General features: G+C 39.6%; 1 protein-coding gene across 1 annotated transcript; it reads left to right on the top strand.

Moving 5' to 3' along the window:
• The first annotated feature begins 274 nt into the window (after positions 1-274).
• On the top strand, positions 275-25,897 carry vax2 (ventral anterior homeobox 2). The gene is made up of 3 exons (XM_054601465.1): positions 275-1,216; positions 5,293-5,480; positions 21,672-25,897. The coding sequence occupies exons 1-3, from the start codon at positions 982-984 to the stop codon at positions 22,164-22,166; spliced, it is 918 nt and encodes a 305-aa protein (XP_054457440.1). The 5' UTR covers positions 275-981; the 3' UTR covers positions 22,167-25,897.
• Positions 25,898-25,979: the final 82 nt, after the last annotated feature.

The raw sequence follows: 25,979 nt of genomic DNA, 5'->3' as shown, positions 1-25,979 counted from the left end.
AATAATATCTGCGCTCCAGACTTTATTTGTGAGCAAATGTGCACCATCTACCCAGTGCTGCCGACAGTCGCCCTCCTCCTGAAGGGGTTCCTCCACACAGACGTCTTGTCTTGTGGGCTCTCCAAAAAGGCAGAAGACCACCGACCCCCACACCCTTTTTTTTTTTTTTTTTTTTATGAGACCATGCTCACCACCAACAACATGCAAATCTCGGATCCGCAGAGGCAGTGGATGTGACCGGGGGTGGGGGTGTGGGGGTGTGAAGTAACAGGCTGCTGCTCTGGACAGACCGGGAGAAACTTTTCTTCCCTGGCTTTGAGCCCGCTGAACTGTGACCGCTGCTGTGTTGGGTTTTATTTCTTTTTCTTCTTCTTCTTCTTCTTTTTCTTCTTCTTCTTCTTCTTGCGTGCCGCCTCTCACTTTATTTCTACGTGGGTGAGCAGTGTGTGCGTGTATTTGTAGCACCTCCCCGCTCCTCCACAGATCTGGTTGCCCCCTTGTACCTTTACAAGCTGCACCATGCATTTCTCCTGCGCCTCCTGGCTACTATAGTTAGAGCAGGATCTACACACACACACACACACACACACACACACACACACACACACACACACACACACACACACACACACACACACACACAGCTGACTCTCCTTCCCTCATAACTTGGTTTGGACTCCGGGCCGTGCGTCATGCCGGTGCACCTGAAGCGCACCTCGGCTCCGTTGCAGAACCGCATGGTTCCCTTGTAACTGGATCTATTTTTTTTTTGAATTATTTTTTTCTGGGAGGGAGTGAGGGGGGGGGGCATGCTCTCCTCGTCTCTGGAGAACACTTGCAAAAAAGAGGAGAAGAAAGTAGAAAGGCGAGGGTGAGCTGCAGAAGGAGGGAGAGATCATCTTAGAGAGAGAGAGAGAGAGAGAGAGAGAGAGAGAGAGAGAGAGAGAGAGAGAGAGAGAGAGCTACTCGGGCTACTTGTAGATGTTTGATCAGGCCACGACTATGGGCGATGGGAACCACCGCTGTGGACCCAACCCGCTGTGTCCGGACCGGATGGAGGCAAAGTGCCGCGCCGAGATAGGGAGCCGGTCCCCGGTGCAGAGCAGCACCGACACCCCGGGGACATCGGCGTCCACCCCGACGTCCTCCAGCGAAGACGGACACGACAAACTTTTGGGAGTGGACCCTGACTACTGTCGGAGGATATTAGTGAGAGGTAAGTGAAACGAAACAAAAACACTGATTTTATTTTGTGCGCCAAACTAATTGGCACACTGGGAATCTGTGGGAGTTTCCGGGAAATTGAGGCTATTTTAACTTCACTGTTATTCTGTCCACAATAAGGCCATACACCCCGGACAATTAAATAATAAAATATTAATGTGGATATCTCAAATGTGGGACAAAATCTTCTAAGAAAATGCACTTGTGTGTGGAGTTATTTGGTGCTTCTCACCATTAATAAATGTTAAAATGCTGCTGTGAAATATCAATACTGAAGGAAGTTGATATTAGTCTATCCAAACAGAAATACTTGGACTGCTGTTAAACAATACAACCCCCCTGGTGCAGGGGGGACTACACAAAAAGCTCCTGCTGTGGTAACAATAGCCCACTCGCACTTCCGTAATACATAAATGACTGTAACACCAAACCACACCCGTAGATATTAAATTAGAATTTAAAAACATCTAATGTAGAATTAAAGCACTTAAAACGTATTGTTTGGCACAGTCTGTATCAGCCCTGACAACTCCTTTTGTTCACTTGGAAAAATACTAATTAATTTGACAGATTAACAGTCAAAACAATGAGTAAGTGTATGAATACATTTCCGAATTATTTTTCTCCCGATAATTATATTTAACAAGACTGAAGGTTAAAAATCAGACCTGAAAGAAGAAAACTAAACAAAAGGAAAACGGTTGAGGATAATCAGGAGAAATTCAGTCCCATTGGTGTTTTATCAACAAAGGAGCTGATAGAAACATCAAAACAGCATTCAGCTGTTCATCGATAACAGCTATAAAGCGATGTGTGTGTGTGTGTGTGTGTGTGTGTGTGTGTGTGTGTGTGTGTGTGTGTGTGTGTGTGTGTGTGTGTGTGTGTGTGTTAGGTTACTTGTCAGTACCTGATTGCCTTTGTGTGCCAACGTAATGTTAATGGCCATCAGAATAATATTTAATTTAATAGGAGTGCCCACGCCCTCCTGCTGGAGGCCTGAAGCCTCTGAATGACAGTTTAAAAATAAAGTCTGAAAAAAACATAGCAGAGAGGATACACTTTTAAAATAGTGGGGGGAAAAAAAAATCTGTTGTCATTTATTTATTTATTTTAAAACAAAACTATGTAATTATAGGTGATTTGGGAATTATATTTTTAATTCTAAATAGCCTAAACATTTGTATTTGATTTACGTTTGCACGTTAAATTCTGTGAAAATAAACTGCACAGTAAATGCGTTTTTAAGTACAAACAATTTTAAATAGTAAACGACACAGAGAACACGAGAGGAAGAGAGACAGGAGGGGGGAAAAAATGGCGAAAGAGATTATAGACGTGGTTGCAGATTAAAAAAAGAAGAATTTAAAACCTCCTCAGAGCGTCGGTGCTCTGTTGTCTGTAATCGTAGCTACAGGAACATTGTCTTATTTACTTTTATTATTAATATTATATATATATATATATATATATATTGATTGTAAGTCTATTGAGCTGCTGTCACCTGTAAAACAGCTTTATATTAAATCACTACAGTTGAATTTCGTATGTTTTTCCACATGAGATCTGGCAGGCAGGTGTTAATGGCGTCCCATCAGAGGAGGATGTGGCCTGTAGAAGGACCCGGTCTGTGGGTGGGGGTACGGTACATTTTGTTCTTAGCTTATACGAAGCCCACAGTGTCAGGATTTGGGTTTTTTTTTTTTTACGAAGCCGAGTCTGGATGCTCGGGTTTTTCCGCAAAGAGGCCGGGGTCACCGAGAGGTCAGCGTGTCTGCGTACAGTCGCTGCGTTCCTCCTCCTCCTCCTCCTCTGCTGGCAAATGTTTTCCCTCACAGTTTTGTGCTCTTTTTTTTCAATCTGTACAATCTGTAAAATGTACTTTTGAATATTACGAGGGGTTTGTTGCACCTCTTCTGAGACATTACGCAAAGACGTTCTGCGTAAAGATGGAGGCCTCCCGGGCATGTGTCAGTATGTAGCTCAGGCCTGAAGAATAACCAAAACACTGAGGAGCAACTGTCTTTAGCTCTGTGGTTGAAATAAGGCTTTGATTGAGATCAGGGAGTACTGACTGGGTTCATTAACTCTTTTCGGCTAATTCTCATGCTGGAGCAAAAAAAACACACTAGCGTTTTTCCTTTTACGCACGGATTCTCTTCCTTTATGCATTTCCGAGTTAAAATAAAGGTTGAATGAATGAATGGATGAGTTATCATTCCTCTACACCTGCTCTATTGGCTGGGCCGGTCTTTAAAGTACCCAAAATATTTATTTTAGCTTTATATTACTATATTACCACGCTAGAGCAGCTTTGCAGGAAGTCCACATTTATTTTTAAAGCAAAAAATATATTTAAAAAGAATGTAAACATAACTTTGACTCTGTTAGCCGGTAGCCTTCCTATAGAAACACTATGGACATTCGGTTCAATCAATTTTGTTTCATATTTAATTCAGGGCTCTTCATATTTTATTGAATTGCATATTTTATGACCTCAAAACCCTGGACAAAGAGGACGCCTTGTCTCCCATTCAATGTGATAAATACGGACAAATATTCCCGGATATATCCCCCAAAAATACTCAAATTTAAACGCGTATTTAAAAAAAAAAATGCATTTGTTCTATTACAGCAAAAAGAAAGTAACGATTTAGTAGACAATTTTTTTTTTTTACAGTGTAGACTATAACCTGAGGGCTTCTATATACAGGGCGGGGTGTAATGACCCGGAACCAACCAGGATATCTCTCTAATATTTTAATTTACTGAAACCTTTTAAATATATAGGTTTTGTTTTTTTTACGCTCATTTGTTTCATCTTCTATTAAAATAAAATCTTTGGAAATAAATATTGAAGCAGCCAATTTTTAAAAAAATAAATCATTAGAGGTTAATGGCAGATAGCCAACAGAACAACCCAACTAAAAATAAACAAAGAATAGAAAAATAAAAAAAAAACAGGTTAACATAAGCTGGACCCTCCTATAAGATAAAGTACCCTGATTAATGACAGTTTCTCCCCAAAACCAACACACACCGTGTTGTTGCTGTTGTTATATTGACGCACAGGCCTATAACATGAAACACAGTTGGGAGTGAAGCTTTTGATTGGCTCTGAATTCTTTGCCGTGTAGAGAAATAAATCTATGCCACCTTTTGTGCAACAGCCCTCTTTGGAAAACACTTAATAGCCGCAGACAGACATTCAGTGCTCATCGGCCCAAAACTGAGCAGCATTCTCCGTCTATGTATCCTATAATTTCATCTCCACCTATTTCTAGAAATATGATTATATTTTTTCCAATAAAGCACTGTAGCTGCACTGCTTTTGTTTTCCAATGATTTTAAATGTGAGTGTTCCCGATAAGCCCAATGAAAACACAGGATATATTCACGTTTAAGTACGCAAACCTGACGTAGCCCTCCAGCAGACCAACATTAACGTGTAGACATTACGCAGGCGGTGCATGTGGGATTTACGCGTGTGATTCATGGGGGGGGAAATCTCAACAGCACACATGAAAGATTACCAAATATTTGACACATACACACAACGTGTACACCGTGGTGTGGGTGTTTATTATGAGCCACTCATTTAAACACAGTTACATAAAAAAGTGGTATTTTCACCACATTTGTGAACATAAGCTTGGTGACAATGGGGCATTTTCCACAGAGCACAAGTGTGTTATTTACACTCTCTTGTGCTAAGACACACACACACACACACACACACACACACACACACACACACACACACACACACACACACACACACACACACACTCATGTAGCTTGTTTATCTCAAATACATCCATTTTCGCTTGAAAGCCATTAGCCATACTCATTAATATTTCATCAGTGTGGCACCATGCAAGCCTATAGATTCACTATTATTCCGTGCAGAAAGGTGTGTTCATCTGCTTTTAACCCATTAAAAAAGTGTTTCCATTTAGATTTCAGTGAACAACAGTAGTCTCTGTTGAGTTCTCACTTCCATTGATCTTAGAGCGTAAGCAGCTGTTGTTGTTTTGATGTTTTCTAAAAGACTTTTTGTCTCCGTTTTAGACGCCAAAGGCACCATCCGGGAGATCGTCCTGCCGAAGGGCCTCGACCTGGACCGGCCCAAGCGCACGCGGACCTCCTTCACGGCCGAGCAGCTGTACCGGCTCGAGCTCGAGTTCCAGCGGTGCCAGTACGTCGTGGGTCGCGAGCGCACCGACCTCGCGAGGCAGCTCAATCTTTCCGAAACGCAGGTGAGCCTATAGTTATATTAACTAGTAGCCTAGTCACCAGTTACATATTAGTAGTTTTCATATTAAAGTAATGGTTGCATTTTTTTTTTTTTTTTTATTCATTGGCCAAAGTCAATGTTTGAATTGTATTTGCCCATATTATTAATTGGGTGACAGGTGTGTTTGGGGCCTTCAATTGTCTCCTCGGCCAATCAGAGCTGAGGATTAGAGGAGCAGCCCCGCCCAGAAAACTGCCCAGCTGGCGTGTGAGACTGGTCACATCCGGGGCAGAAGCCAGGATGAAAATGTTTACAATCCGAACTAAATATGTTTTAATGAATGAAACCTCTTTAGCCAATTAGAGACTTGGCTTGACACAAGGAGCATCAAAGAAAATCCAAAAGAATATCAATAAAGCGACAGCCAATAATAGAACATAGAACATAAACATGAAAAAAAATATGTTTTTAATGATTCTTATGTTTATGTATGTTAGGATACGTTATATTATATGAAGCAGATCAAAAGTCACCCATAAATAAGCCCCAGTGTGTTGTGTACACGCAAAGGGCCGTACATGTGCTTGATGCCTTTATGGCCTTTCGGCTATAAGAAATAAAAAAAAAATGTGACCACAGGTACATAAAGAATATAAATAATGAATAACCGTGTACATTATCGCACGTGTGTGACAGCATACGTCATGCGTAATGGTCAAGTTTCGTTCCTATCTTGACGAAATATACGTCGGTAGCCAGAGGCCAGGAGAACGTTACTTACACACTGATTCACAGACTATATCACTGGAACACCGCTTTTTTTTATTTTTTTTTATGGTATCCTAACAGTGATTTTCTGCCTTTTTAAACTTCCAAATCGAAAAGGACATTATATTATACAGTACCAGTCAAAAGTTTGGACACACCTTCTCATTCAACTACTTTGAAGAATCTAAAATATAAAACATATTCTGGTTTGTTGAGCATTTGTTTGTTTACCACATAATTCCATATGTGTTCCTTCATAGTTTGGATGTCTTCAATATTAATCTACAATGTTGAAAAAAATAAAAAAGAAAGAAAGAAAAACCATTGAATGAGAAGTTGTGTCCAAACTTTTGACTGGTACTGTATGACGATCAACATGGCCGTTATCAAACCAATAGAGATGAAACTCTCTGAACGCTGAAGCTTTATAGAATAATAATAATACTATCGGTGTTGTACTCTGGACATTTAAGATTATTTTTGGAGAAATCATTCGTGCGAAAAAACATAAATCTTGCAAATTTTATCCAACCTTTGTATTATTTTACATTGTGTGGGCCAAAGAATGACCAGCTCCTGCTGTTGGAGTTTTTCTATTGCCTAAAAGCTTTTCAACAACACTGCACTTACTACAAATACAGATCGAAGGTAATAAAAACATGTGCTTGCATTGGATATGTGCCACATATCTTACTCCAAGTAAATAACCCACCTGTCAATACGTCTGTAGACAACACTTATCGTAAATGATATAGTTATGGGGTAGCCTACGCGAAGTTGGAGACAGGTTTTATAAAAGAAAAAAAACCTCAGAAATAAATCCACAAATTAAAATCAAAGTAGGTCAAATTGAGCCCATCTATTTTTTGATTTCAACAATGTGTGCACCTCAGAAAAACACTTGTTGCAGGAGCTTTACGCATCATACACCAACATTAATATTAACTCAAACATAGTGTGTGTGTGTGTGTGTGTGTGTGTGTGTGTGTGTGTGTGTGTGTGTGTGTGTGTGTGTGTGTGTGTGTGTGTGTGTGTGTGTGTGTGTGTTATTGGGAACACAGAGCAGCCACTGTGTCCCTCATTAGTGCTGACACTAGGGGTGTTAATGGGAGGGCCTCAGCTTCCTGCTGCTGCTGAGGAGACGCTGGGCCGCAGCGGATTGGCTGAACCAAAGCTGCCTGACCTTCAAGTGGGAACAAAATGTAAATAATAAAAGTGTCCACAGTAATGGCGTGAAACGTTGAACCCCATCGCACTGGATTTGGTCCTTAATCCTGTGTGCTATTGAAACAGCTTTTACGCGTGATCGAAATGCTTTTAGTTGGCGTTACTCTTCTTTCTTCCTATTATCTTCTTCCTGCTTGCATACGTCTTAGCAAATGCTACATTCAAGGCTAATTACGCAAAATCACAAAAGGAAAGATTGATCTCCCTCGAAGTTAAATAGGACCCTTTTAAGCGAGTTGTTGTTTTCTCGTTTTCAGGTGATTTACAGTGTTTTGTTGGTGCTTTTTAGTTCGCTACTCAAGGTTTTCACGGGATTGACATGAAGTAATTTGTAGACCACTAAAGTAGCTCTTATAGCAAACAGCTTCCATAGGCTTTTCTCTTTTTTCTTTGTGTATTTTTGTTTGTTTCTATCTATCTATCTATCTATCTATCTATCTATCTATCTATCTATCTATCTATCTATCTATCTATCTATCTATCTATCTATCTATCTATCTATCTATCTATCTTTTTACATTCTACATGTATTATAAATGGGACATTTAGTGTTTTCTAAGCCTTTTTATTTGTAATATATCTCTAAATTCACGCTCCGAGGCTTTTTACTTAGTTTTAAATGAATAATGGTTTCTGTTGGGAGTTGAAAAACAGTTTATTTTTCTTCAGTTTGTTTGCGAAAATGGACTGCTTGATTTCAGAGCAACAAAAGGCATTGGGACCTGGAATAACTTTAGATGCAGAGTGGAGTTTTTAGTGTTTTCCTAAAGCACAAAAGTGTATCTTCTTTATTCGAATTGGATTCAGGAATTGCAATCAAATCATTAACTTCTTCAACATGCTGACCTGATGATATTTTATCATATTCTAATCAGCTGTTTCGTTTTTTGAATGTTTTAATAAACCTGTGGCATTCACAAAATAGGCTGCAAATAATAATAATACGCTTGAAATTCCGTTGTTTATTATTGTGCCAAACTCCCACAACTCTTGTACCAAATACATCAGGGAATCTTAGATATTTTAATCCATAAATCTTACAAAGAAAAAAATATTTTCCCTTGTTTTGACACAAACAAGTGGACTTTCCTTCGGTTTCAGAAACATTAGCACCGAAAACATGATGACAGCATTATCCGACACCTTTTTCACAAACTTCTCTATGAACGTGACAGGCCTCTTTCTCTGTGACTGAAACACAAACACTAATTACAGTAATATGGGAGATGTTAAGTGTTTTTTAACAATGTTTGGGGATTTGGTCATTGACCCATGGTGTAACTCCAATTAGTTTGGTCAGGTATTCAAACTGATCACGCAATGAGGCAGCACACATTGGAAACACACACACACGCAAAATCGAGAAGGGGCCACAACTCTCATCTAGACTGTAACAGTTTCTTTTAAAGACGATTTAAAATTCTTATATGAATATTAAAAATAATTGGATTAATGTGTGTCCAGAACTTGGATTAAACATAAAACCTACATTTATGGTGTTTGTATCTTAGAAAGGACAAATGCAGAAACTTTTGGATGTCCGAAACACTGACCATTACGCACGATTTCTCCTTAATAAAAAAAGAAAAGCCAGCAACAAGACCCACAGCGTTCAAATAACACGTCAAATAAGAGTGAATATAATAAAACAAGTTAATAAAACCGGGTGGCGTTTTATCAGAGGCAGTGCGCGTCTGCCGAAAAAAAAAACAAACTGCTTCTTGTTTGTTCACCTACTTTTCCTCAGAACTTACACAACAATTAATCATTTTATTCAGTAATTCTTTAAATCAGCATGCACACTTCTCAGTTTCATCATTCGTATTCAACACTGTCGCTCCATCAAGCGCAAATATCTCAAAGTAGCTCCACCTGCAGAAGAAGAAAAGCGCCACTTTCCTCCAAATTATACTTTAAATCCACTTCAAATCTGTCTGAAAGCCCTTTGAACAAATGATGGCAATGATTTAACCCCATTCTGATCTTTAAATATGAAATGCAGCCTATAGAGGCGTGTCTTTGCCTCTTTGTAGCTGCAGCATCGTTAGAGGACACATACAACTCTTACAGTAATCCTACTTCAGCAGTAACGCGTTACAGCTCGGAGCTCTCCCTTCATCCCGGCAGGTGGCTCCCCGCTACCGGGAAACACAGCAGGGGGGGGCACTGAAACCTTCCCCTAAACATGAAAGCCCCTCAGTTACACTTCCTTCAATATCAGTTTGCTCATGGATGCTCATGTTCAGGGATGCTGCAGCTCTTATTGTGAAGGTATGTTTCTTGCAGGTGAGAAGGTTCACTAATATTATTACTGAATCATACTTGAGGTAACTTTTACTGCTAGTTTACTGTATTTCTGTGTAAAAAAGGAGCTTAAAACAACAACATTTATCAACTATTCATTGTAAAATTCCTTTACGGCTCTTATAAACATACGTCTGAGTAATTAAATGAACACTTTGGAGGTTATTTCTCCTGTTTTTAGCTGAATTCAACCAACTGTATGTCTGTCTAACTACTTACTTTTTGGCATGAAAGAGACAAAAGCTTTCACACATTCCTGGACATGTCCTGTCTGCTCCGACAGGTTTGACAGTGTGACTTCAGGAGATTTTAGGACACCATGCTGTGTGGTCACTTTAAGCTCTTCCTCGGTCCCCCCTGAGTTGAGTACAGCTGACGTATACGCTGCCATTGTATCAGTCCATTGTTGTATGCAGCCCTTCCATGGAGAAGCTATGGGTTTAATGGTTCCTCTGGGGGTTTGTTAAACTGGTTTTAATCCTGCTGCAAATGGGAGAAAGCTCAGTGACGGAATCATGGTTAATCTCTTATGTAAAGCTTGGTGAACAATGCACAGATGTGAGAAAATGTTTGCATTTGTTGTCCATTTTTTGGTCACAGTTGTTTGAGGTTATTGACTTTATGTATTTCTGATTTTAAAGTGGCCGGGATGTAGCTTAAGAAAGGACTGTTCAAATGTGTTTAAAGTGTCAAAAAATTCAAACAAATTCCAAAATTTACACTATAATTAAATTATTGCAGGACATGTGTTGTAGTTTTAAGAAGGAAACACGATTTTCTGATGTGAAATTCTTCAAAACACCACAATTACTATCATTTTGTCATTTAAAAAGATTTCTGTTATTTTTTTTAAACATATAATGATATAGCTACCTTCTGTATCTACTGGTAAACACAAATATACTCTGTTTTTTGTGAATATAAAAGGGATTCAGAATATGAAAATGTGAAAGCATAAATACTATAAAGGTGTGGTTTCTAAGCACACAAACGGACCATTTGTTATTTAAAATTAGCTACCAAGGTGGAAAAGTTAAGCAACTTGAGCGGAAATCCACAGTTTTCTTGTAAAATTGACAATCAGCATAAACTCTGGTTAGCTTAAGTTTCTAAAACTTCCAATTCTTGACTCAAGAGCTAAACTAAAACGATGTACCTGCTCTAAGAATAGAGACAATTTCTAGGAATATATCAAAGTTTAGACATGTGGCTTTACTTTTAATGTCTCGCACTCAAAGAGATGTATGCAGGCAGGGACCAGAACAAGAAAAAGAGGAGAAATGTTTTTTTATTATGAATGTTGTCATCATGTCAGAAAGTGTACAGCCACTCCAGCAGCGACCTTTACTGATTTAACTTGCTGAAAAACACATTTTTGTTTGGCGTGCTTGATATGATTGAAGACCACCACCCACCTTAATGTGAAACAGGTGTGCAAGTCATCCGAGATCAGTTTCACACTTCCTCTCATGTTCTGTCTGCTGTCTTTTCTCTTTGATGCCAAACAGCCCGGAGCACAGTTTAGTGACGGCCGTGAAAACTTTTAAAGGATGCTTCTTGTAGCTGTCTTGTATTTTTATTGTTTTGCCTCGTGGTTTTCTATAACTCAGAAGGGAGGTTAGAAGTAGAAAGAAAACTTGTTAGTAGTATTGTTATGAGCGTATTGGCAGGGTGAAGGACCCAGAGAGTAAAAACAAGGCGATCCTTACATGACCTCTTATGAAACCTGGTAAGTTTTAGTTCCCTGTTAAGAAGTTACACCTGCTTGTGCAACTAGTCTCAACTTTAATCTACAAGCAATTGTGTGAATTAAGGATTATTGTAGTGGTAAATAGACATAGGAGAACATTCTCAGACTCAGTTTGGTACCATGTATTGTAGGAAATCTGTGTCTTCCAGATGACAAGTTGTGTTTATGTGTCTGCGTTCAGTGAATGTCCCTGTTGTGTGCATTGACGGCCCAGACAGACGTTGTCTGGCCACTTGTCTGGAAGCGTAGAGGACCCGGCCCTGACGTATAGCTGTACAGATGTAGCGGAGAGGAGGCAGCACAGTACGGGGATTGTCCAAACACTCAGAATAGAGAAAGAGATAGGAAGGGACACAGACAGACGGACTAACACTCGCTGCTTTGTGCTGTCAGTTGAAATGTTTGCTTGTGTAAAGAAACAAACTATTTCCCTCTTTACTCCGCGGCGACCTAAAGTGAGAGCATCATCCTCAGATCGAGAACTTTTGTCCAATTCGCTGATGGTCAGGAGGAAACCTGCGAGGCTCTGATTATCTAATCAGTTGATTAGATAATAAGTAGGGCATAGTAGCAATTAAGTCGTATTTGCCTTTGTCCTTAATCACTCTCTCAATCTGAATTGACTTGTTTCATCAGCTTCTGGCAGAGTGAAGTGAGTGTGTGAAGCCAAGGATGGGGTAATTTTCCAAACATATGGAGGACCATGTCATCCTTCAACTGATGTTAAAACAGGAAAATCAGCCACAATGAATACAAGAGGTTTTTCAGTTTTCTTGCCAGTGTGGTTTAAATGTTGCACATGCAAACACTTTGTGTCATTCACCAAGTAAATGTGTAATGCAATCAATTAAACTGGCAGATTACCTGACTGGGAGCTTTTTAAGACACCTGCCATAGGAAAATTCGCAAAACAAGCATCGGAATAAAAACACTGTGATAAAATAAGTAGTAATTCGTCATAAAAGTACTTTGTTACACGTGAAAGTAAAAGTATTTTATGCAAAGTTCAAATATAAATCTGCCACGAACCCAAAATACCTGAAAAATTACACAGGCATCTATAAAAATGTACAAATAATATAATATTATTATTATTATTATATAATAATCACTAAAAATATTATGAAAGAGCTGTTCTAGGTGTAAAAATAAAAACAATTTATACTTAAGAAAGAATTTTAATAATACAGTCTGTTTACATTATATGTAAATCCCACATCCATTATCCGTTATCCGTTATTTTACTTTAAATAAAACATGTTCATTGCATTCACAGATGAATTGACATAACTCCTTCAGATAGCTACTGTATATTCTAATGGTTTTGAAGGAACTATTTGTTCTGAGTTTTTGATTTAATCAAGAAATACTTAATAACGATAGCATTTTCATTTGCTGCTTTTGGGGTGGTTGTTTTTTTACACCATATTTTGTAAACTAACTCAATAAATATAACTTTCAGATGAATTCAGGGTGCAATATTTCCCTCTGAAATGTAGCAGAGTAGAAGAAGACGTAGAAAAACTTTACTAAAGTAAATGTACTTGGCTACTTTCCACCACTGCCAAAATCATGAATTACAAATTTGTCTCAAAATGGCTTTACCATCTATGCAGCATACTCTCTTAGTTTTTCCGCACAAATTGGTGGCCTCAATTGAATCCCAAGTTATGGTTTACTTGTTTGTACGTGATAGATGTATATACAGCGAGCCAGCACAGACCAGCCGTACTCCCTGAAGCATGAAGTGCAGTCCACCTGCTTCAAGTATCGTTAAATTGATAATAAGCTTGCAAGGCAACATGCCATACATCCACCGACTCACTATCGACCAACTGCAAAGCCAATAGCATCCTCACAGTCAGCATATTGCAGAAGATATAATCCACAAGCTCTCAATATCCTCGTTAATTGCCTTTTACTAAAGATAATCCCACGCAAAGCGATCATTGTCAATGTGTCTTGATAACCCATCCCCAAGATGAAGTGACACTCAATTAAAGACTATTCATAGCTACCTACAACAGAGGACAAGTGTCTGCAAGCAGGTGGCAACTGTAATGTATGACCTGACCTTGTGAGACGACAACATTTTTTTATAATAGAATTTGTGGCCACAAAATAATGAAAACGTGGGAACGATCAAAATAAATAAATAAAATTATATTCTGTGCGCACAAATGACTAAACCATGGCCTCAGTGTATATATATATATATATATATATATATATATATATATATATATATATATATTTATTTATTTTTCTTATTTCCTTTTCTCTCTATGGATACTTAATATTAAAGCCCTCAGTTCGGGTGAGGAAAAAATACTCCCAAAAAAACTTTTAATAGGGAACGTCAGAAAACCAAGAATCGTCAGGAAGAGCAGCAGAGGATGAATCCCTCTTCCAGAACAAACAGACATGCAAGAGATTTTGTGTGTCTAGAAACAAAATATAGAAATAAGAGTGCCATGCATTAATAAAAATGCATGAATTGTGAAACTGTCCTCGGTTTTTAAGACATCTGTGTCTTGCTTTTTCCAGCTGTGACAAAATCAAACATGAATCCTAAAAGAACAAAAACCCAATCCTAGACGCTTTGGTTTTTTTCTTGCCAAAATGTGATTCGAGTGACTGCGGGATGACATCCAAGAAAAATCATGGACCATATTCAAACACCTGCTGATTCCTTTGGTGGATGAGTGCAGCACATCTCTAACATTACAGTATGAGAGGGAAGGCGGTAAACGCTTTTATCTAGACCTGGTGGGGTTCAATCGGGCGTGGCGAGAGAGGGGGCGGTGAATGGACGAAGGGAGAAAAGGGGGGAGGGGTAGAGGGAGAGAGGTGGGCCTCATAACAGTCCCAAGTGCTTTTGCGTTAAGGAGGATTAGGCGGCCATATCTACCAGCGCTTCTATAAGACGGGGTTAACCCCTGGCTGAACCTGGCTGGACATGTGCTGCAGTGATTGAGGACCAGGACGGGTTTATTCGGGCAGAGTTTGACAATGGAGGGGGCGTCGAGGCTTTAGGGTCAGGTAAAATGTGGTGGTGGTGGTACAGGTTTGAGGGGTGCGGTGTAAGAAGATGTGAGGATGATGTGGGTTGATGAGGAGAGGAACAGGAGGAGGGTGGAGAGCAGCCAGTGTATAAAAATGACTTGAAAAGCAGAACACATGAAGTGACCGTTTGTAATCCTAATACTGATGGATTTGGAAAAACAAAACAAAGCAGAGAAAGATTTGGGTCAGTTTGTACAGTTTCAGAACACGATCTAAATGCTGCTTTAAAAAGCAACTCCACAATGCCAGAGGTGTAATTTGGGCGTAGAAATACTTTAACCAGTTTACTCCTTTTAAAATCCCACAAACAATACTCGGTTCATGTCCTCATGTCCCGTTTTTCTACTATAACCTAAATAATCTTTGAATAGTGTCTTGAATCACATCACAATAAGTTGAAAAAGATCTTTTCAATGTATGTTTTCAGCAAAGTTAGACAAATGTTAGATTACTAGTTTGTTCAGGTTGTCCTTTACCTGGTACAGTACATCAAATGACAGCAAATATGTTTTATATTGAACACAGTGTCCTACAAATAAACTTTTCTGTCTATTTTTTTTGAACCAGCGATCCTTCAAATGGATCTGCTAACCTGAAAAATGTAATTATATGTAAAGTTACATTTTCCAAAACAGTCTCCTGTTTTCATTCTAAAAAAGCAATTGTTTTAATTGTAAATTATTGATACTAGCATCATTAATATTATCTGTAAGAGTTTTGAAAAAAAATTTGTTGCTCCATCACAAACAATTGAGTAAGTCATTGTTTCAGCCCATTATTTTTTGGTTTTCTTTTATAATGGCGACCACTGGTTCGTCACACACAGAGCAGCTGAACACACACTGGTTTCCATTGGTGCCCTACACTACATATAGTAGTATCCACTGGTGTGTTACATACAGTCAAATGGCCGCTGGTCCGCCTGGTACAATCTCCATGGAAAAAAATTAGATTTTCATTGTGATCCGCGACTCATCACATGCCTGGGATCAGAGGGTCTGAACAGGGTCACGACTGGAGCATCGGGCTGCTGGAGGGGTCATAGAAAGTGTGAAAGACTGTCAACAAGTGTCCTCCTTAAAGACTACCGTCACAATCCTGCATTATACACCCAGGCGGGAGAGTGTTATGTCACATTATATGTTTTAGTTAATGCTCTCCGTCGTCGTAAAGCTTTGATCAGTTCAGCTTTATTGCAATCGTAGTAAAGTGATTAAAAACAGAGTGATAAATATGCAAGAGACCGAATCATAGAAGCATTTAAATAAAGGAAATATCGCCTTTATTCCAACTTTAACATGATGGGATGGAGCTTAGCTGGTTTATTGTATGGACACATATGGATTGATGGTTGATCTGTACACTGGGTCTTGATCTGGCTTAACCTTTCTACCTCTAGCCCAGTTTGCATCTGCTCTCTCTGCAGCTATCTGGATTCACAGCGCAGGCCTCCGATTGGCTGACCTTGGCCCGACTGGTCTGTGTATTCATGCATGCCGGCTTGATCATCTCTCCCTGACCTTGCATTTACCTCCGCTCTGTATACATTTACCCCCATCCTCTTATTTTTATCCCCTACCTTGTGCCTTGTTGTCCTCCTCCTTCATCCGACTGAGTGACGTCCCAGTCTCTCTCTGATTTTGTCCTCTTGCTTCATAGCTGCTTCTTGCTTTCTTTATTTTATTTATTTAAAGTTTGAATCCATCAGAATGGATGAAAGACAGTTTTGTTTGATGGTAGGTCTGGAAGTGGGAAATTTGTATGTGAATGCCTATGATTACACAAATTAGTTATTTGTTTCATTTAAAAAAAAAAAGAACATTAAAAAAAATATTTTATAATGTTTTTTGTTTCTCTCAACACACTAGACCCCATTCATTGACTTGTAAAGAAGTCAACTTTGTTTCCATCAGCAGCACAGTTACAAAATGCTTAACATTCCCTTACAAAGAATGTAAGGGAATGGTCTGCCATAGAGAATTAATTGAAATATTATAACAAATATTAAGAAAATACCAGTCAATACAGGTATTTTAAATTGTTTTAAATGTGGCAGCTAATCTGATAGTGAGGGGGAAACTGTTCCACTGTATAGGAACTTAAACATGATTTTTCTTGAACAAAAGTCACAGAACTTGGTGTAGTCAACAAGTTACATTTAATTCTAAAATGATAGTACATAAAATTGATTGCTTCAAAATCCTATTAAAAACATTCACATTATTTTCCTGCTCTCCTCCTGTAAATATACACCCAAAAAATTAGGGAAAAGGAGAAAAGAAATCTTTTTACACCCATCGCTCCTGCTGCTTTGCATATCATAAAAATGTAATTTGACAGTTATCAATACATAAGCAATCACAGTCTTTAAGATACAATTTAAACATTGAAATTAACTACATTCGCATCTGTCTTAAATGACAAGGCTGGCTGTAATATATATATAACTCTTGTAAATGTCAAAAAATCCCATCAAAAGACCAAAAGGCAGAAGCCTGATATGTTTTATTCCTCTGTGCCACAGAGCTCAAAGATAAAATCACATTAAAATATCCCTCCGTTGCACTGGGTAACATTTTCCTCAATCACAGTAAACATGGTCACTGTAGTTGATCTTGAGTCAGTCTTAATTACACTGTTCCACTGCTGTAAATACTCACTAGAGCCCAAAATGTGTGTTCATCCGCAGATGAAAATAGTCCCCAACAAATGCACAATTTACTCCTGTTTGAGTGATTTTTGCTCAAAATGACAGTAACCAGCTGATTTAGGAAATAACTAAGCCTTTAACAACATCAAATCCATCGACACTCAACAGAAAAATAGTTTTAAAAGAGGACTATCACCATTAAAGGTGTACTAAACCTAAAAAAACCTCAGTCCTAACCTATTCACCCGGTCTCTATGCCCCCGGCCTCGCCCCAGCGGACCAGAGTGCAGCGGGGCGGGGTGCAGAGGGCGAGGCCGGGGCAGATGCAGGTCACGGCAGATCCAGATCTCCCGTGGTAATCTCTGCCCCAGCTCTGAACCCTGGATCCCATTAAAAAGGATTTACATCCAATAGTGTAGATGTACTGAAGGCAGCTTTGCCTTCTTCCCTTCTCATCATTTTCCACCTCTAATAAAATCCCAGCAAAAGACTAGCAAGCTTCTTTTTTTTTTTTTTCATCTCTTCCCCCATCCCACCACCACCAATGGATAGGAGGACTACGATGTGAGCAGAAGACAGTGCCACACCCACAGCATGGGGGATAAAAGGAGAGGGATTGGTGGAGAGTTTCATCTGTCGTGAAAGCTTTTAACGGGATGTGGGTGTCTGGCAGGCGGTGGCGCATGAGTAAAACTCAAGAGAGGGATTTTATGGAGGCAGTTTGTGAGCTAACGAGGAAGAAACATAGAAGCAGCTACACGGAGATCATTTCTGCTGCTTATCCCACCCTGCTGTCCTCCCTCCCTCCCTCCCTCCCTCCCTCCCTCCCTCTGGGCGTCTCCACTATCCCTCCCTCTCTGCCTCTTTTAAGTTTTTACAGTAAGACTAGCTGGCGTCATTATTCCTCTCTGAGCTGCTGGATCCTCTCCGATCCCATTATTTGTGTCGTGGTCAGTAGTCAAAACTATGATCTCACTGGCCCTTGCTGCCCGTTGAGCCTTTACAGTGCAGTGATACTATAGTTATCACAACCCAGGCTGATTACCTCCACACAATCAACAGCTATTTTGGGCTTTATAACTTATGCCAACCAATTAAGCGAGATACTCGTCACTCCTTCGTGAGATACTCGTCACTCCTTCGTGCCAGCACCACGAAGGTGCCGTGGTGACACGCTACAGATTAAGGAAATCACCGGGGATGTCCGATGCCAATGCAGGAAATAGTTCTCCTTATGTTGTGATGCTGAAAGTCAGACTTTCATGCAGGAGACCAGCCCTTACACCACAGTCAAGGACTCATCTCAACTTTATTCATATAGCACCTTTCATACAAGCATGCAGCCCAAAGTACTTCACAGAGTGAGATTAAAACAGCACAGATAAAATAAATTAGAATGGAATAGAATTTTTTTAATTAAATTAAATTAAATTAATATAGAATCAAATTATAACAATATACAACACAGGACAAGACAATACAATACAAAAAAATAGAATAAAATAAAATGATAGAATGGATAAATATAACTTTCCAGACTAAAAATTACAACAATAAACATTAAATGTTTAACTAAATACAAGTTACTAAGATTGATTAAAAAAATCATCGTTAATCAATGTTTGTCTCTTTTATTCTGTCACCTCAGGACCCTTTCTTACTTAACCAACTGTTTTAGTTGCTAACCAGATCACAGTTTAATTGCCAAACCTTGATCTTTCCCTAAACAGCAAAACAGCTTCTGCAGCACAATCCATCTTTACCAAAAACCTATGAATAGAGACAAGAAAAGTAGTGTCAAAGTAGTGAGTATTGTAGAAAACCAATGATTTCGCCTTCCATAGATGTCAAAATTTTGTTGTACCGGTCTAGCGTTCACCCTATTTTAAGAGCAGGCCCAGTTAAATTATAAGAAATAATTCAGAGCATGTTTATAGATTTGTTTTCTGTGAAACTGAGGCCTTAAAATCGTTACGATATCACACCTAAACGGTTGTTTTCCACGCACACAGCGACGAGGATCTGGACCCACAAAGGTCCATTAACAGAGCAGTCTTACTGATAAATGGGATCATGTGAGAGGTTTGCCGTGTGTGTGTGTGTGTGTGTGTGTGTGTGTGTGTGTGTGTGTGTGTGTGTGTGTGTGTGTGTGTGTGTGTGTGTGTGTGTGTGTGTGTGTGTGTGTGTGTGTGTGTGTGTGTGTGTGTGTCTGGCGCGTGTTCAGGCCACATGTGACCTTTGTTAGTGTGTGTGCTGTACCTTCATGCAGGCTTTATACATTGTTCCTTTATTTGTGTGTGCATTAACTAATGACAAGGACTGATTATGAAACTTTAAACTACCAACCCCTTGGCAGGCTTAGGCATTTCTGCTGGTACAGGAGTTTCCTTAAGTCGTCCACTTCCGATTCCGACGTATCAGGGATTAGATTACTGGATTTCTACGAAAGAAATCACGAAAAGTCAGTTGGAGAGTCTGTTGTTTGCGTAAATAACTTTCCGTGTAGTGTTTTGTAAACTTATGTAGTGCACAAGTGAGGACGAGTGGAAGTTAGAGGAGAGAGTAACATGTTTATGGTGTGGTGTAACAGTTTCATCTGTTGAAACAAACATGTAACTTTGTCCTTTTATGACATCAATCTTTTAAAGCATTTTTTGCTTATTTGTTGTCTTCATTGACAGATTGAAAGTTTAAATAATGCTCTAATAACTTTGGCTTTAACAAACTTCAACCAACACCACAATGATAGACAGATACGATTGAACCAACCAATCAGAAGCACAAGAGATACAACTTTTGTCATTTATGATACAAGAATGCCCAAAAAATCACTGATTCTCACCTCTCAGTGGGACAATTTTTCGGCTTTTCTCTGTTTCATTTAATTCTAAATTGAGGATGTTTGAGTTCTACACAGTTGGTGGAACAAATCAAGACATTTGGAGACTTCAGGAAATCAGGGTGGGCAAAGTTTCACATTATTTGATGATGAAAGCAATGACGATTCACTGATGTCAGAACTATTGTAAATGAGTAAATATTTAACTCAGTAAAAATTGCACAGTGACCTACTTATCATACATTCCCTTATAAATATTACAATACTTAATAAGCCAGACAAAATTGTCAGAAGATATATAAGATTGGTTGCACCTTTTTGCAAGTTGTTTCTGATCTCATTTGGATTTGATGAAGATTTAATATATATTTTAGTGTATCATAACAAAAAAAATCATTTAAATTCTCCCCATATGACAACTAGATGAAAATAAATGAAAGTATGACCCACCACCCTGCATGCTGCTTAGTGAGGATACTGTATAGTGAGTCTTTAGTTAAACCCGGTCAGGATCGTATCCATTTTTCATGTGTGTGATTCCTCTCAGCGGTGGCTCTCCGTGCAGTGATCTGCTGTGACCCCAGCATGCCCTCCAATCAGCATCCCACCAAGCCCCGACTTTTCCACACGCTATACATTAAAGCTACGCTGCACTCCATCAATTAAACAAGCAGAACGAGAGGACAGGCAGAGTTCACAGAGCTTCTTTTCTCAATCTGCAGCGGGTGGCGTGACGGCTCGTGTGGTGAAACTCTGAGGTTTGCTGCCGTGAGAGAAGGCGATGTTGCAAATGATGACATTTTCTTTGTTTTACATTTTTGCTTTTCCTCTTGATCTCAGAAAAAGCTTGCTTTATTGTTCATTTGCATACTTCTGTTCCCCATTTTCTAAGGCTATATTTAGGCTTTTGCACGCATACTATCCCCTCTCTCCTGTATGGCTTTGATATCACTGCTTCTCCACTTATAGCCATATCCTCATTCTAGCCTCTTAGGGCCTTGAAGTGTGAGAAGAGGTAAAGTGCATGGGACCAACCATGATCAAATGTGCAGAGAAAAACAACAGAGTTGATCCAATGGCTGGTGCCAGGGGATTACGGCATCTCCGCTTGTTCTGCACGGATTTAATGCGTGTATGACTGGTTTACTGCTAAGGTGTTGCGTGCTCTCGCCGCTCACAAACCGTGAGCTCTTGGAGCACGCTGCAGCTAAGATATGCATCAAAGCAGAGGTCACAGAGAAGTCAGCTACACGTGTGCTCCGCCTGTGCAAACGATCAATTTTTGGGGCATGTAAAGAGGATAACGTCAGGACGAGTTAGTGTTCGTGTTAGTGAAACATCAGTGATCTGCACGCGTCATAATGGTAAAAAGAAGAAAACGATGTGAATAGTTCACGAGTTGTGTATCGCTTTTAGCAGTAAAAACTTGTGGTGTGATATAAACACAAAATAACTAAAAGCAGAAGGATTTAGTTGTTTTTATGGCATAAAGATGTTGACAAGCCTTTGTAAAGTTTTTAATTTCTGATTTTACTGCTTCTACTGCTGACAAAGTGTTTGTTTGGGCCAAAATTTGATAAAGTGAATATTTTCCTCCTGGTTCTTTCAGGTCAAGGTTTGGTTCCAGAACCGCCGGACCAAACAGAAGAAGGACACCACCAAGGATTCGGACAAACGCTCCTCCTCCTCCAACGAGTCACTGGCCACCTGCAACATCCTGCGCCTCCTGGAGCAGGGCCGCCTCCTGTCGGGCCCCATCCCGCCGCCGAACTCCCTCCTGGGGCCTCCGCATCCGTCAAACGGCTCCTTGCTGAGCAGCCCAGGTGGAGGCTCCTCCAACTCTCCGGGCATCAGCAGCAGCACTCCTCCCAACTCCCTAGCAGGGGGGACTTTCGGGCTGTCGCTGCCCTCGCTGGGTGGCACCCCGCCCTCACCACGGCTGGGCATCCCGCCGCCACACTCCCTCTGCTTCTCCATGCCGCTGCTGGGGGGCGCTCACCATGAACTGACATCCACCTACGGCTGCGGTTCTTCAGCTTTTGAGCCGTACATGCGGCTGGACAGGAAGGAGGCAGATCTTGGAGGGAAGAAGACGGTTTCTTAAGTAACAGAACTTGTCTCTGATGGATTGGTTTCTCCTCAGATGTTCACTCTGCAGCCTGTTGGACATTTGAGCAGACTGGGGACAGAAAGAAACCTGGATCACGAGAAATGTGAAAAAGAAAGAGACCAGGTTCCTTGTGGCACCATTTTGTGATTCACAGATCTGTGGGCACATAAAATGGTGAAAAAGAGACTCTCCCACTTTAAAAAAAAAGAAAGAAACTTGTGAATTTTTGCAAAAATGCCGTGTGTGTATGTTTCGCGTGAAACCTTGACAAAAAGATGTTTTTATCACCACTCTCTTCGCAGTGGTTTCAAGTGACTCTTCACTTTTTTGTCCAGTGAGTTTGTGTGTGTGATTTTTCTCTCTATACAGGCCTTCATTTACTGTTCAGGAAAAAAAAAAAATACTTGACATAGATAGTTCAGATTGAATCAGACTCTGAATGAGAAGAGAGGTATTTCAAAGACAGCAGTTTGTACACATTTCAGTACAAGTGGCCATGTTTGATTTTAGTTAATGTGCTATCACGATATGGAAGAAACACTGAAAAAAAAAAAGAATCGTAGCATTTAATATCAGTCTGTTTGGTGTCCAGCAGTAGTTAATGTAAATTCTTTATTTGGTTGTGTTTGTGTATGAAATAATCTGTGGTAGAATCTGGACAAATGGTGCAAAAATCACATATCTAGAGCCGATAGTTTAATATAAAAGAACTTGAGAAGAATAGTTGCTCGAGAAAGCTGGTTAGACTCTGCCAAAGCATTTATGGATGAAGCTTTGGAGGTGCCACATGTGTGTCCTCCAAACAGAGACATGACCTTCGAACTCAGATTAACTTTTCAATCTTTGATTCACTTAAATGTCTTAAGAGACACTCTTGTTGAATAAGACTCGACGGAAGAGTTTTGAAACATCAGTTTTTGGAGATTTCTTTTATTCACAGAACCAAACTTGTGTAGGCCAGAAATGAAAGGAGCCCATTAGTCGATCCAGAGGTTTCTGTTTTCCATTGGTTGAGTCTAGAGCTGCAACAATTAGTTGATTAATCGATTAGTCCATCGACTGAAAATTTGACTATTTTGTTAAACTTTTTTTTTGTTGTCATTTTTCAAGCAAAAGTACCAAACATTCTCTTCATTCCACTTCCAGCTTTAAAAAAACTGACAATTTTGCAGTTCGTTTTTGTCATATATGACAGTAACTCACCACAGCCTCAGACAAACTGTGATTTGAACCTTTTTTTTTTACATTTCACAGACTAAACGATTAATCGATGATGAAAATATTCGTTGGTTGTAGCCCTAGTTGGTAATGAGCCGTGAGATTTGCTGCTGTTTTATCACAACACTCATTTCTCTTATTCATAAGTTGCCCAATTTATGGTTTGCAACAACATCTTACGTATCCGTAATCACAAGAAATGTATTTTTACAAGAAACTTTAACCTGTGTGCACATGCTTAGGGTGCAGCATCACATGTGAAAGGTTGTATTTGTGATCATTATTTATTTTTCTTCAAGTTGGTATTTGTGTTTGCACCATTTTTCTGCTTTTTTGATGATTTTAATGACTTTTGGCTCGGCCTCCTCTAAAACTTCAGCTCTTCTTAATCGAAAAGATTTCTTCTGCTTGCCCCTCATTCAAAGCACTTTATGTTTGTAGGTTTTTATTCATCATCCAGTTTTCCTCCCCCCGATAACTCCCTTTTGTGAACAGACTGAAAAACCTCCCAGCTTTGCTAACACTGTTTGGAGTCAGTTTATTCTTAGAATGGTATTTTTTCACAATTTCAGCTTGAAATAAAAGCCACTTTATTTACATAAATTGATTCTTTTCAACCTAAAACTGGCTTCAGGATCCGAAAAACAGCCCACTTTGATACACACATTTCTCTGTGGTTTAGAAAATATACATTAAATTCATGCACGACAGGCAGAAGGAGGAAAAAAACAGCTGTAATATTTCCCCCCAATATGATTCCATTTTTCCAATGTCTCCTTGTTGTCCAAAGAAAATCCAAACTCACCTGCGAGAACCTACGATTCCCAACAGTTTGCCCTCAATCTGTGTGTGTCAGATGAGCCTTCGTCCCTTTTCATAACTTCTGTCTCGTCTGTTTGCTGCCCTTCACTTTCACCTCTTATTTCCCCACGTGTCTATTCATTTCTAGGTGTCCTCTCATTGTGAGGTTTAATACGTTTTCCCTTTAACTTTTCTCCCACGCTCGCTGAAGGTGACTCCACACCTATTAATTTTCTTATTCAAACGGACACTCTCGTGACATCAATTTAAAAAGTAATGGCCAGGCTTCGGCTAAAGCAGCCGAGCATGTTTCCAGCTGCAGGTGAACGCATGTAAAGGTTCTGACCTCAGCCTCTGAAAACAACCCCCGTCTGGCGGCTCACCGGGCCTTTTTGCACCCGTGTAGCGCCGGCTGGTAGCAGGTGATTTGTTGTTGTTGTGTTCAGGGCCCCGCCAGCGCTACGAACAAGCCTGTTATCCACTCACGGCTCTTTGCAACGGTGCACCTATGCTGTTGTTGAACACTGTATTATTTTCTATAAGCACCATCCATAATTCACACGCTGTGGCATCAAATATTAAGCAGAGAGATGGAGCTGAGAGGTCAGGAGTCTTGCTTCTCATGTCAGGCCACTGTACCCTTTCACAAACCCTCCTTTTTTTCCTCTACTCACACTGGGGTCGTTTTGCTGCATTGCTGCATTGATAAGTTGCGTTCCTGCTGTGTGGCAAGCAAAACACATCTATTTTCTTTTTTTCTGGAATATTAAACAATTATGTTGCATGATTTAGAGCTGCAAGAAATGGTAGATAAAAGAGCTCTAAAACTGCTGTAAAAAAACTTTCTCCATTGATTCAATTTTCCGTCATTTGCCAGTCAATGTGACAGGAGAGGTATGTACTTGAAAAACAGCATTTCCCTCGACATTCATAATCAGCACTGACTCCATATTCTGTCACTGTACGGTGGTGTTTTGTAATGTAAATCTGCAGTTACTGTGTTGTGTGCTCAGTCATGAGGAGGCTACTTGAGAGCAGCTAGGTGGAGCTTGAGGGAGACGGAGGAGAAAAAGAAGTGAGACGCCACTCGTCTTCAGCAGAAATAAGCTTTTTAAAGCCTTGCATCTGTTAAACAAAGCGTTTTGTTTTTAGTTTCCTTCGGTTCTTCTTCAGCTTCTTTTTCTTTTTCTTTTCAGTCCAGCTGAGTGGAAATGTTGCTTTTGTTGTGTGCAATCTGTGACATCTTGCATTTAGGTCTCCACCATTTCAGAAGCATAAAGGGCCTTATTGTGGCTCTCACTATTCTGCATCATGAGTTTTTTTCTGATGGGCAAAGTCCTTTGAGATTGTGTGGAAATGTTCCTTTATTTTAAAAATGAACTTGTTCTTTTTTCTTTTCTTTATGCACAGCCAAGGTCCTGCATAGGCCATAACTTCTTTTCTTTAAGCAGTAAAAGTTACTTAATGTCAAGCTAATGGCACCAGCTACTACTTATGATGAACAAACGCTATGTACATAGATATAAATTTATATATGAATATATATAAATGGGTCTTTGCACAAGTTATCTCCATGTCCGCTCCATGTGATTTTAACAGGAAAAACAAAAACGCGACTGAAGATTCCGAAAAAAAGACTTTATATTATGCTTTACAATTCTTTGTCTCATTAACATTTTGCACTTATTTAAAGAGGCTTACTTCTGTTTCTGGGCTGACAGAGCTGTTTTCACGCTCGGCCAAGATATTGTACAATATGTATATGTATTTTTATTCATATGCATATAA

This window comes from Anoplopoma fimbria, chromosome 7, assembly GCF_027596085.1.
Source record: "Anoplopoma fimbria isolate UVic2021 breed Golden Eagle Sablefish chromosome 7, Afim_UVic_2022, whole genome shotgun sequence".
Classification (NCBI taxonomy): domain Eukaryota; kingdom Metazoa; phylum Chordata; class Actinopteri; order Perciformes; family Anoplopomatidae; genus Anoplopoma; species Anoplopoma fimbria.
This window is presented reverse-complemented; position numbering and strand designations above follow the sequence as displayed.

Excerpts from the sequence above, each read along its gene's own strand:
- vax2 (XM_054601465.1), top strand. The coding sequence starts at position 982 with ATGTTTGATCAGGCCACGACTATGGGCGATGGGAACCACCGCTGTGGA. Across the intron at positions 1,217-5,292 it reads TCGGAGGATATTAGTGAGAG|ACGCCAAAGGCACCATCCGG; the intron begins GTAAGTGAAACG and ends TCTCCGTTTTAG. Across the intron at positions 5,481-21,671 it reads TCAATCTTTCCGAAACGCAG|GTCAAGGTTTGGTTCCAGAA; the intron begins GTGAGCCTATAG and ends TGGTTCTTTCAG.